The sequence below is a fragment of the Moschus berezovskii genome, chromosome 3 (genome assembly GCF_049115385.1).
Source record: "Moschus berezovskii isolate FMDL1 chromosome 3, NW_MosBer_1.0, whole genome shotgun sequence".
Lineage (NCBI taxonomy): Eukaryota > Metazoa > Chordata > Mammalia > Artiodactyla > Moschidae > Moschus > Moschus berezovskii.
This window is the reverse complement of record NC_142462.1, coordinates 38,895,220-38,908,161: the sequence shown is the minus strand read 5'-3', so window position 1 is coordinate 38,908,161 and position 12,942 is coordinate 38,895,220. Positions and strand designations below refer to the sequence as shown.

General features: G+C 43.9%; 1 protein-coding gene across 1 annotated transcript in view; it reads right to left on the bottom strand.

Moving 5' to 3' along the window:
* The window catches only part of GPNMB (glycoprotein nmb), a 31,402-nt gene extending 19,407 nt beyond the window's left edge, over window positions 1-11,995 (bottom strand). Inside the window, exons 1-3 of the mRNA XM_055420578.2 lie at window positions 11,850-11,995; window positions 8,788-8,874; window positions 2,750-2,902 (exon numbers count right to left, since the gene is read on the bottom strand). Of these exons, the coding sequence (XP_055276553.2) occupies window positions 2,750-2,902; window positions 8,788-8,857 (223 nt within the window). The 5' untranslated portion in view covers window positions 8,858-8,874; window positions 11,850-11,995. The remainder of the gene's footprint in view (window positions 1-2,749; window positions 2,903-8,787; window positions 8,875-11,849) is intronic.
* Window positions 11,996-12,942: the final 947 nt, after the last annotated feature.

Below are 12,942 nucleotides of genomic sequence, written 5' to 3'. Positions count from 1 at the left end.
TACTATCATTCACGGAAGCAACATGAGCCCTGTTGTTTTCATGAATAGAGTCCACAATCTACAACATGAACTGGAACAAGAAATTCAGTTGTTTGGCAAATGGGACCTAATCAAACTTACAGGCTTTAACACAGCAGAGGAAACCATAAATAAAACGAAAAAACTGTCAAAGAGTGGGAGAAAATGTTTGCAAATGATTTGACCAAAAAACATTATAGACATTTCTCCAAAGACAAACAGATGGACAATAGGCACATGAAATGATGTTTCAGTTCAGTTCAGTTGCTCAGTCGTATCCGACTCTTTGCGACCCCATGAATCACAGCACGCCAGGCCTCCCTGTCCATCACCAACTCCCGGAGTTCACTCAAACTCATGTCCACAGAGTCAGTGATGCCATCCAGCCATCTCATTCTCTGTCGTCCCCGTCTCCTCCCACCCCCAATCCCTCCCAGCATCAGACTCTTTTCCAGTGAGTCAACTCGTTGCATGAGGTGGCCAAAGTATTGCAGTTTCAGCTTTAGCATCAGTCCTTCCAATGAACACCCAGGATTGATCTCCTTTAGAATGGACTAGTTGGATCTCCTTGCAGTCCAAGGTACTCTCAAGAGTCTTCTCCAGCACCACAGTTCAAAAGCATAAATTCTTCGGCACTCAGCTTTCTTCACAGTCCAACTCTCACATCCATGCATGACCATGGGAAAAACCATAGCCTTGACTAGACGGACCTTGGTTGGCAAGTAATGTCTCTGCTTTTTAATATGCTATCTAGGTTGGTCATAACTTTCCTTCCAAGGAGTAAGCGTCTTTTTATTTCATGGCTGCAGTCAGCATCCGCAGTGATTTTGGAGCCCAAAAAAATAAAGTCTGACACTGTTTCCCCATCTATTTCCCATGAAGTGATGGGACCAGATGCCATGATCTTCGTTTTCTGAATGTTGAGCTTCAAGCCAACCTTTTCACTCTCCTCTTTCACTTTCATCAAGAGGCCTTTGAGTTCCTCTTCACTTTCTGCCATAAGGGTGGTATCATCTGCATATCTGAGGTGATTGATATTTCTCCCGGCAATCTTGATTCCAGCTTGTGCTTCTTCCAGCCCAGTGTTCCTCAGGATGTACTCTGCATATAAATTAAATAAGCTGGGTGACAATATACAACCTTGACGTACTCTTCCTATTTGGAACCAGTCTGTTGTTCCATGTCCAGTTCTAACTCTTGCTTCCTGACCTGCATACAGGTTTCTCAAGAGGCAGGTCAGGTGGTCTGGGATTCCCATCTCTTTCAGAATGTTCCACAGTTTATTGTGATCCACACAGTCAAAGGCTTTGGCATAGTCAATGAAGCAGAAATAGATGTTTTTCTGGAACTCTCTTGCTTTCTCCATGATCCAGCGGATGTTGGCGATTTGATCTCTGGTGCCTCTGCCTTTTCTAAAACCTGCTTGAACATCTGGAAGTTCACAGTTCACATATTGCTGAAGCCTGGCTTGGAGAATTTTGAGCATGACTTTACTAGCGTGTGAGATGAGTGCAACTGTGAGGTAGTTTGAGCATTCTTTGGCATTGCCTTTCTTTGGGATTGGAATGAAGACTGACCTTTTCCAGTCCTGTGGCCACTGCTGAGTTTTCCAAATTTGCTGGCATATTGAGTGCAGCACTTTCACAGCATCATCTTTCAGGATTTGAAATAGCTCAATTGGAATTCCATCACCTCCACTAGCTTTGTTCGTAGTGATGCTCTCTAAGGCCCACTTGACTTCACATTCCAAGATGTCTGGTTCCAGGTGAGTGATCACGCCATCATGATTATCTTCGTCGTGAAGATCTTTTTTGTTGTTGTTTAGAGAAATGCAAATCAAAACTACAATGAGGTACTACATTACACCAGTCAGAATGGCCATCTTCAAAGAGCCTACAAATAACAAATGTTTGAGAGGGCATGGAGAAAAACCCTCTTGCACAGTTAGTAGGAATGAAAACTGGTGCAGCCATTGTGGAAAACAGTATGGAAGTTCATAAAAAACTAAAAATAGAATTATCACATGACCCAGTAACCCCACTCCTGGCAAATAGCAAGAAAAAAATTACAATTCAAAAAGATACGTGTATCTCTATGTTCATAGCTGCACTATTCACAATAACCAAAACATGGAAACACCCTAAATGTCCATCAACAGATGAATGGATAAAGAAGATTTGGTACAATATATACAATGAAATACTGCTCAGTCATAAAAAAGAACGGAATAGTGCCGATTGCAACAAGATGGATGGAACTAGAGATTATCATACTAAGTGAAGTAAGTCAGAGAAATACAAATATCATATGATATCACTTATATGTGGAATGTAAAACATGGCACAAATGAACCTATCTATGAAATGGAAAGACTCACAGACATAGAAAACTAACTTGTGGTTGCCAAGGAGGAGGAGAAGTAGGGCAGTTTGAGGTCAGCAGAAGCAAATTAGTACACACAGAATGGATACATAACAAGGTCGCACTGTGTAGCACGGGGAATTATATTCAATATTTTGAGATTAACCATAGTGGAAAAGAATATTTAAAAACAAGAATGCATATAAATATATACATACATATATATCTGAATCACTGCTATACAGCAGAAATTAACAGATTGTAAACCAACTATACTTCAATTTAAAAAACTGAATCACTATTATACACTTGAAACCAAAAAAAAAAGAAAAGAAGAAGAAATTACAGTTGTTTGAGTCTTTTGATTTACCTTTCCAAGAGCTTTTCCACCTTGAGTCTCCCCTCTTCCACACTGGATAGAGTTTTTCATTCCAGTCATTTTCATCTGATGACCATCCATTTAATTGGTTGTGCTCCCGCATATAACCAGAAGGTCTTTCGTTGCTCAGCACATCATGTAAACCTATAACAATATTTGAAAAAAAATTATTTTGTCTACTTATCTCTCATTTAGCAGGTATTCAGAGAAGCCATACTGAAAGGATGCCACTAGCTTCTGTCTTCTCTTCCTCCTTGCAGGTAGGAGGAGGGAGCAGCACATAATTCCCTTCTTATAATGGAGGCAGATGAACACTGAAAGAACATTGATCTGGGTGCCACAGAACCTGCTACAATGAAACAGGCTGTGGGATTTCAGGCTGTGTTTCTTCTCTGGGCCTTCAAATCAGACAAAAAACCAAATGTCCTGTGATACTGTGAGACAGTGTCTGTTTCTAAAAAGGAACAAAGTAAGGAACAAAGGAAATTTATGTTTATTAATAAATATTTATAAGTGGAAATTCAGTTGAATTTTGAGTCATAGAATGGTAGAATGTTCGACAATGAAAAAGATAAGATTAGTTAGTTCAAATCCCTTTGTTTATGTGACATGATTCATTCAGAGACATCTTTAATCAAGTGGAAATGAAGATTTGCAACTTTTGATTCCCAGGATCAGTTTTTTTCCATGCTTCCAAGGCCTTCCTGTTTCTCAGATTCTGAGTGAATGTCAGTGTTTCCAGAAGCATAATCCAAACACAGATTTCCTGATTTTAAATGTCAAAAGTCAAGGAAAGATACACACTTAAAAGGAGAGTGACAAGGAATGAACATATAGGTCCACAGAACAGACTGCAGAACTCAAAGATAGATTCACATAAATATGCCCTGTTGACTTTTGCAAAAATAATCCAATGGAGGAAAGATAACTTTTCAACACACAGTGCTGTAAAAAAGCAAAAAGCCTAGGAGGAATCTTCAGGCTCTAAGTAAGAAATAATTTTTAGACTTAGTACCAAAATCTTAATCTATAATAGAGAAATTGATAAACCGGACCTCATTAAAATATAAAAAATTTGCTATGCAACATCATGTGAAGAGGATAATAAGGCAAATTACAGACAGGGAGAAAATAGTTGCAAGCCACATTTCCAACAAAGGAATACTATCTGGAACATATAAAGGATTTTCACAATTTACAATGTTAATAAAAGCAAATAATTGGCCTTCTTTGATGGTCAAGTGGTTAAGACTTCATGCTTCCATTGCAGGGGGTGTGGGTTTGATCCCTGGTTGCGAGGAACCAATAGCTTACACGCCACATAACATGGCAAAAAAAAAAAAAAAATTAAAAACCCCAAATAATAGGGTAAAAGATCTGAACAGACATTTCACAGATGAGAATGCACAGACGGCAAGTAAACATGTGAAAAGATGTTCAGTATCATTTACCAGTGAGTAAATGCACATTAAAACCACAATGAGATGTCACTGTATACCTATCAGAAAGACTAAAATTAAAATTGACATCAGACGTAGAGAAATTGAATCACTCATACACTGCTGGTAGAAATGGTATAGCCATTCTGGAAAACAGCTTGGCAGTTTCCTTGTAAAACTAAACATGCAATTACTATGCAACCAAGCAGTTGTACTCTTGGGCATTTGTCCCAGAAAAAATGGAAACTTATGTTCACATAAAAACCTGTACATTAATGTTCATAGCAGCTTTATTCATAATAGCCCAAGCTGGAACAACCAAAAAATCTTTCAGTGGTGCGAACGGATAAACTGTGGTACATGACATAGTATGGTATACTATTCAGTGATATAGAAATAACTATTGATATATGCAACAACTTCAGTAAATTATGCTGAGTAAAAAGAGCTAATTCTCCCACATTACATACTATAAGTTTCCATTTCTCTAACATTCTTGAAATGACCAAATTATAAAATTGGAGAATGGGATTAGTGGTTGCCAGGGGCTGGCAGGTGGGGTTGAGTGAGAAAGGGAAATGGGTTTGTATCTGAGGTGATGGGACTGTTTGGTGTTTGGACTATGTCAATGTCAGTATCCTGGTTGTGACATTGTACTATGGCTGTGCAAGATGGTACCCTTGGGAGAAACCAGGTAAAGGGTACATACACGGGGATCTCTTTGTATTATTCTTAAAAGTGCATGTGAATCTACAATAACCTCAAAATTTAAAAACTGAATTAAAAAATAGAACAAAAGCAACAACAAAAGCCCAACAGTAAGATTTTAAAAGATAGTGGGCGGGGAAAGCTGTGGGGTACACACCTAGCACCATGCAGCTGTTCCCTCTCCCCTTCGTAGGCCCTGCTCTGTCACACGGCAGAGACACGGCAGCTACGTGCTTGTGAGCTATTAATACTTTGTCAATACCTTCTCCTTCCTTCTTTTACCAGGGCTATGATTGGAAAATGGAAAGGAATACCTTGGTGTCTGATATACCACGAAATTCTACCCATCCTTACTTTTTGTGGCCAGGGTACATGTCTTAAGGCAAGGTGAAATGGAGCACAGCAGGTTTCGTTGTAATGCTAATAGGTTGGGCCTCCAGTCAGACTGCCATCCAACCTCAGGTTAATCTGCCTACTGAGCTGAGCAAGGGGTGCTGGTGGACAGCACACTAGGATTAGGTGCAGGGGCCTCCCACTGACCTGTGAACTCTCCGTCCCTCCATTCCCCAACTGCAGGCTCTGGGGGAGTCTGTCCTGAGCAGACATGGAGGTAAGACAATTCCTACTCCAAGCACTTTAGCCTTCTTCTCTGGGAACTGATCAGTTATTAGATGCTTGTTGATCACTCCCACGTCCCAAGGCAACAGAGAAGCCAAGAGGACAACAGGTCACACTTAAGGAATTACAGTAAGGGAGAAAAAGATACAAGTCTTCACACACATAAATAAAGAAGGATAATCTCAAGTAGTTGATCTCACAAGAATCCCATTACTCAGTTTCGCAAAGAAAGGAAAGGTCAGAGGAGCTAAGTCACTTTTCTTTTCGTGGTCCCGACCCAGGGCTGGCAGGAAGGACTGCGGTTTGGTCTGCACGAAAGGCTTCTTCCCCTTGCCCACTGTGCGACCTGGAGCAAGTTCCTTACAGCCTCTCTGGGATGTTGTGAGCTTCCATGTGGCTCAGTGGCCAGACAAGTGCCAAACCCCGGCCTGCGCCGGCACAGCACTTGCATCTGGGCTCCCTGGTTGAAGCCGTGGGCCCTTTCCCGGCCTGCTCACTATAGACCTTCGGCTTGGTGGTTAGGGGGCAGGAGGGTGAGTTGGGGTTGGGAGGTCGGCCAGCATCCAGCCTCAGCGCTGGCTGCAGAACCCTAGCCCCCTGATGCTCTCCCCCTCTCGCTCCATCCCAGGTCACTATCCAAGACCTCACCACCACTTCAGGCTCCTGGCGTCCCTCCAGCTCCCCCATCAGTCCCACCGCCTCCTGGGGAACCGGTCGGCCGGCTCGGGAGCCAGCAGTGGCCCCCTCTCTTCCTCCTCCATCCAGCAGCCGCCGGGATTGCACTTCATTGCAGGGTTTTTCTCTCTCGCAGGAAGAAGTGAGAGGAATGTGTGTACCTGTATCCAGAACCCTCCCATGTTAGATCTGGGCCCAGCAGGTGAAAAGCCAGACCTGGGCTTGTGTTTCCTCACCCGTTGAATAGTGGCAGGACCATCTGGACTACTGGACTGATGTAAGTGGAGCAGCTAGCAGAGCACTACACGTGGTATAGCACACATTTACAGCAGAAAGCGAAGAACTAAAGCGCCTCTTGATGAAAGTGAGAGAGGAGAGTGAAAAAGTTGGCTTAAAGCTCAGCATTTAGAAAACTAAGATCATGGCATCCGGTCCCATCACTTCATGGCAAATAGATGGGGAAACAATGGAAACAGTGGCAGACTTCATTTTTTTGGGCTCCAAAATCACTGCAGATGGTGAATGCAGCCCTGAAATTAAAAGACGCTTGCTCCTTGTGTTAGAGTCTGGAGTCGCCCTTCCCTCAAAGGAACAGAGGATACTCACGATAATGCAAGACACACAGCAAGGTTTATTTCCAGCTAGCTGGGGTCCAAGTGTCCGCCCGACGCAGCAGGTTTCAACAAGGACCCCAAGCACTCAGAGCCAAGGGGTTATATAGCATTTTCAAATCATGATATTTCTAAATTACCTAACTCACAGGAATTTTCCACACACACACACATACACACACCTGTGCCTATCTCTCTCCTGGGGTCTTAAGGAGATAAGTTTATCAGACCTGTTTACCTAATTTTCAGTGTCGAAGCCGCCCACATTCTTGGTGTTTAAGATTAGCTTGCCTTCCTGGTACTTAAGATTAACTTTTCTTCCAGGTTTTATCTAGTTCTTATTCCCTCAAGTCACGTACTCAGTAAAAATGGTTTTTCCGGCCTCTAAGATGGCCGTTCTTATGCTAACCCATTCTTACACTTGGAAGAAAAGTTATGACCAACCTAGATAGCATATTCAAAAGCAGAGACATTACTTTGCCAACAAAAGTCCATCTAGTCAAAGTTATGGTTTTTCCAGTGGTCATGTATGGATGTGAGAGTTGGACTATAAAGAGAGCTGAGCACTGAAAAATTGATGCTTTTAAACTGTGGTGTTGGAGAAGACTCTTGAGAGTCCCTTGGACTGCAAAGAGATTCAACCAGTCCATCCTAAAGAAAATCAGTCCTGAATATTCATGGGAAGGACTGATGCTGAAGCTGAAACTCCAATATTTTGGCCACCTGATGCGAAGAACTGACTCATTGGAAAAGACCCTGATGCTGGGAAAAATTGAAAGATTGAAGGTGGGATGAGAAGGGGATGACAGAGGATGAGATGATTGGATGGGATTCACCAACTCAATAGACATGAGTTTGAGCAGGCTCTGGGAGTTGGTGATGGACAGGGAAGCCTGGCATGCTACAGTCCACGGGGTTGCAAAGAGCTGGACACGACTGAGCGACTAAACCGAACTGAACTGAACACATGTTGGACCCCTTCTCAGCGCCTACCTCCCCCTCCCCCCTCCCCTGGCCATTGCCCCCTCATGGAGTTATCCGGCAAAATCAGGATTTTCACCCTGCGAAGGTCATTACTCTACTAGAGTGAAGCAGAGTGGACCTTCTGGGTGATATCTAACTCACTCCCTTCTCCCACTCGACGCTACCTCTGCCTGGAGGACAGGAGCTGCTGGGGCCACACACCCCCTGGACTGGACAAGTGGGCTGCCTGTGAGCTTGGTGGCTCACAACTCTGGCTTCCATTCCAGTTACAAACTCCTCTTTTTAAACCAGTTCCTCATTGGTCTGGGCATCAGCTTTGTTAAGAAGTCCCTGGCCTCTAACTAGAGAAGAGACGCAGGGCTTCGGCTCTTTTCTCAGGAACCTCACTACAGTGGCAGCAAACTCCTACAGGTCTATGAAAAATCAGCAGGATTTTCTTTTTTTTTTTTTTTTTTGGCTGAGCAGCTTGTGGGATCTTAGTTCCCTGACTAGGGACTGAACCCAGGCCCTTAGCAGTGAAACCATGGAGTCCTAACCACTGGCCTGCCAGGGAATTCCCTCAGCAGAACTGTCAACAGCTTCTGGGTTGGAATTATTAGAAAGCCTGTTTCCAGATTTGGGCTTCAGTTCCTCTGCGGCCCTATCCCGGCGGATGGAAACCAGACAAACTTTAGTGGGTAGTGTTGCTGTGATCTCAAGCCAGAGACTGTGCCCTTCGCACCCCCACCCTCCCAATGTCTCTAAGAGAGCAGGTGGCAATTTTGATAGAAGAAGCCTCCACAACAGAGGGGCCATGTATCTTTCACTTCCCAAGACCCTGGAGCAAAGAATGGAACTGAATGCATTTTGCCATGCTCTCAACATCCCCGACCATTTCCAGAGGAAACAAGTGAGCACGAATACTTCCTCAAGGCCAGCCACAGACTCAGACAAACCCATCACTTCAGACAATAGCCAGAGAATGGGTTAAAGACAGAAACTGAGAGTTACTCACGTTTGGCGGCATCCAGTGGCAACCTTGCAGCCAGAAGCAGAAATCCCAGAAAACAGCAGAGACAGTCCATGCTGAATTCTCACAGACCTAGGCAATCAAGGTTTAACTTGTAACTCCTCTGGCTTCATTCACTAAGAACAACAGTGTTCTGGTTTTTGCTGTGCTCCACTCTTCATTTTAATTAAATACTGAGCCTCGGGGTGGATCATGTGATGGTATTAAGCAGCATTGCTTGATCTGGTCTCTGGAGTTCAACCACTTCCACTCATGTGCTTCTGACTCACTCACCCTTGGCATCTATTTATTCACTTTTTAGATGCACCATTTCAGTGTTGTTATTCTGTGTTCTAGTTAAAAGGATTTACTTCACTATAGGGCCTGGTTTGATATCCTTCCCCAAATAAAGTCTCTAACCTAACTGGTTATCAACTTTTTTCAGTTCGTTTACTGATTCACTTACTCAGATCATGCTGAAAGTCACAATTATGTTTCTTTTGCTATAATTTAGAGTAGCAGCTCTTCCCAGTGCTAGCTAGTGCTTGCACATCCCTTTCCCCCAAGAGGAAACTAAGATGGGGAACAATCTCTTCCATCATTTGAAATTGCAGATGACATATATAAACATATGTTGTGCCAAAAGGTAACTGAAACAGCTGCAGTCTCCAGTAGTCAAGAAATTTACTCAAGAAAGTGCATTTAGTATATCCGTACAATTCCATTTAACTTTTGGAACAAACTGCATCATTTTTGATAACTGCTACTGCTCACTGGAAAAGACTCTGATGCTGGGAAAGGTTGGGGCCGGGAGGAGAAGGGGACGACAGAGAATGAGATGGCTGGATGGCATCACCGACTCTGTGGACATGAGTTTGAGTGAACTCTGGGAGTTGGTGATGGACAGGGAGGCCTGGCGTGCTGTGATTCATGGGGTCGCAGAGAGTCGGACACGACTGAGCGACTGAACTGAACTGCTGCTAAGTCGCTTCAGTCGTGTCCAACTCTGTGTGACCCCATAGATGTCAGCCCACCAGGCTCCCCAGTCCCTGGGATTCTCCAGGCAAGAACACTGGAGTGGGTTGCCATTTCCTTCTCCAATGCATGAAAGTGAAAAGTGAAAGTGAGGTTGCTCAGTCGTGTCCAACTCTTAGCGACCCCATGGACTGCAGCCTACGAGGCTCTTCCATCCATGGGGTTTTCCAGGTAAGAGTAGTGGAGTGGGGTGCCGTTGCCTTCTCCGTGATAACTGCTATCCAAGCATTTATTTATGTGTTGTATCACTCAGGGCAAACTGCATGCCACATACAGCATATTTATTTCATGTTACAGAAAGTAAACATGAAATGTAAAAATAAGCGTGCCTAGAACATTACTTTTATCAAATCGTTTCTGGCTACAGAATGTGCAGAAACAGTGGCAACATGACTTTACTGTATGTGACCATTCTCTCAGTCGCACCCACACAACCATTCTCAGAACATACAGAGGCCCTGACCAGGGCTGAGGGGAAATCCTGGGGTAGTGATTTCTGTTTCAGGTGTGCTAGTGAGGCACAGAAATACATAGTCTGTGGGATTCCCTGGTGGTCCAGCGGTAAAGAATCCACCTTACAGTGCAAGAGGCACTGGTTCAATCCCCAGTCTGGGAAGACCCCACGTGCTGCCTCGGAGCAACGAAGCCTATGTGGCACAACTACTGAGCCTGCGCTCCAGAGCTCACAAGCTGCAATGACTGTGCCCACAAATCACAACTACTGAGGCCCATGCACCCTAGAGCTTGTGTTCTGCAACAGGAGGTGCCACTGCAATGAGAAGCCCACATCTGACAATGAAGAGTAGCCTTTGCATGCTGCAACTAGAGAAAGTCTGCATGCAGCAATGAAGACCCACCACAGCCAAAAAATGAATAAACCATTAAAAAAAAAAAAGTCTGTGAAACTGCCTACCCTAAGGCCACACACAGCTCTTCAGAGCTGATTTTACAGCCTTTGAAGCAACTGTGAAGTGGAAAAACAGGGAAGGGAACATATGCACCACTGAAAGAAAACCGATTTCAAATACAGATGAATAAGTGAATATGGAAATGGCTGTTAGTTTAAAGTGAATAATCTACATAGTTCTGTTTGCTTTTTACAGAAAACATGAATGACTTTTATAATTATAAAAAGCTTCTCAGTTTAGGGGAAACTTACTACTGATTTTTGAAAAGTATGATTTCCTTTTGTTGCTTACAATTAGTTCTGGCTTCTATTTTTGGTCAGATTAGCTCTTACTGTCTCTAAGAAAACTGTCCGACTGTTATGTAACCAAATCTTATTTAGGGTGACAGACACAGTGATCAAGTCCTCTTTTATGTCTTCCCTCCTTCTGTATTCTATCAATAGCAATGGCAACGACCAGGGCAACAGACAGGCAGCTGGATGGAGGCCAAGGCACAGAAGTGCTTAATTTCAAAGCACTACAAAGTGGATGATCAGTGCCTTGAAAATCAACAGGTGAAAGCATATAGTTTACTCTGTAGGACTCAGATACAGGCTATTTTTGGATAAGAAGTATCTTCAAGTTTTTTTTTTTTTTTCTTGAAAAATAAAATTATACTGTGGAAAATATTTGAAATAGCTACTTTAAAGAGGGAAGCATCTCAATTACTCGGTATTACTGACAAGATTACCCTCTGGAAAGGCTGTAGAGAAAAGTATCAGTCAACTTTTGAGCACATCCAAAATGGCCTCTCAGCAGCCTGGTCCCTGACACCCCTCGGGTGGCCCGCAGTCCTGACCTGAGGAGCAGCCCCTGAGTTGGGATGATGGGGCAGTCACCCAAAGGGGGCCGTTGGGAGGGGCAGGTGGCAGTCATACCCAGGCATCAGTCACAGCAGGCAGTAGGGGAGTTCCCTTTGATTTTAGGAATTTTAGTTCAAACTAGTGTTTTTGAGCAAGAAAATGAAAAAGAAAGCCCCTTTCTCCCCGGCTCTCATAAAGAGCTAGAGGTTGGGTTAGTTCCCTATCGCCTCTGTTTGCAGAGCCCATAGAAACTCGGAAGCTTGAAACTACGTAAATTTATTACCTTACGTTCTGGAGGTCAGCAGTCTGAAATGGGTCTCATTAGGTCCAAACGGCAGCAGAGAAGCTCCTGTGAATCCTCTGTTTCCTTGTCTTTTCCAGCTTCGAGAGGCCTCCCTCTATTTGGTGGCTCTGGTCCACTTTCATCTTCAAAGCCAGCCATGCTCAGGCAAGTCTTTCTCACACCCAATCACTCCAACACTGATTCTCCTTCCTCCCTCCCTCACTTGTGATTACATTGGGCTCCCCTGGATAATCCAGATTACTTTCTTTGTCTTAAAGTCAGTTGATGTGAAGCAATCAGCGGCCTTAATTCCACCTGCTGCCTTTAATTCTCTCTTGCCACAGAACAACTTAACAGATTCCCAGGATTAGGGCATGGATATCGTTTGTTCTTCTTTAGCCTCTAAGTCTCATGTCTGACTCCTTTGTGACCCCCATGGACTGCAGCCTGCCAGGATCCTCTGTCCAGGAAATTTTCCAGGCAAGAATACTGGAGTGGGTTGTCATTTCCTTCTCCAGGTGATCTTCCTGACCCAGGGATTGAACCAACGTCTCCTGCATTGGCAGGCAGAATCTTTACCACTGAGCCACCAGGGAAGCCCTGTGGACATCTTGGGTAGAGGGGTGAGTAGGCATTATTCTGCCTATCACAGTTATCCAGCACGTGATTTAGCAAAAATTCTATTCATAAGAAGAACATGTGATAAGAGCAGAGATGGGAAGAAACTCAAATATTAGGAGACTTGTTGAAACAAAGCCTTTGTTATTTGGCAGAGCACAAAGGCAAGAATAAACTGAAGATAAAGGAACCAGTTCAGAGGGAGAAAGCTCATGTGACTACTTTGTCCTAATGTGGGCTTTTTAACGTGTTTTATAATCAGAGTCACGGGCTTCCCCAGTGGCTCAGCAGTAAAGAATATGCCTGCAACGCAGGTGATGTAGGAGACATGGGTTCTATCCCTGGGTTGAGAAGATCCCCTGGAGGAGGGTATGGCACCCCACTCCAGTATTCTTGCCAGGAAAATCTCATGGACCAAGAAGCCTGGCCGGCTACAGTCCACGGGGTCACAAAGAGTTGGACACAACTGAAGTGA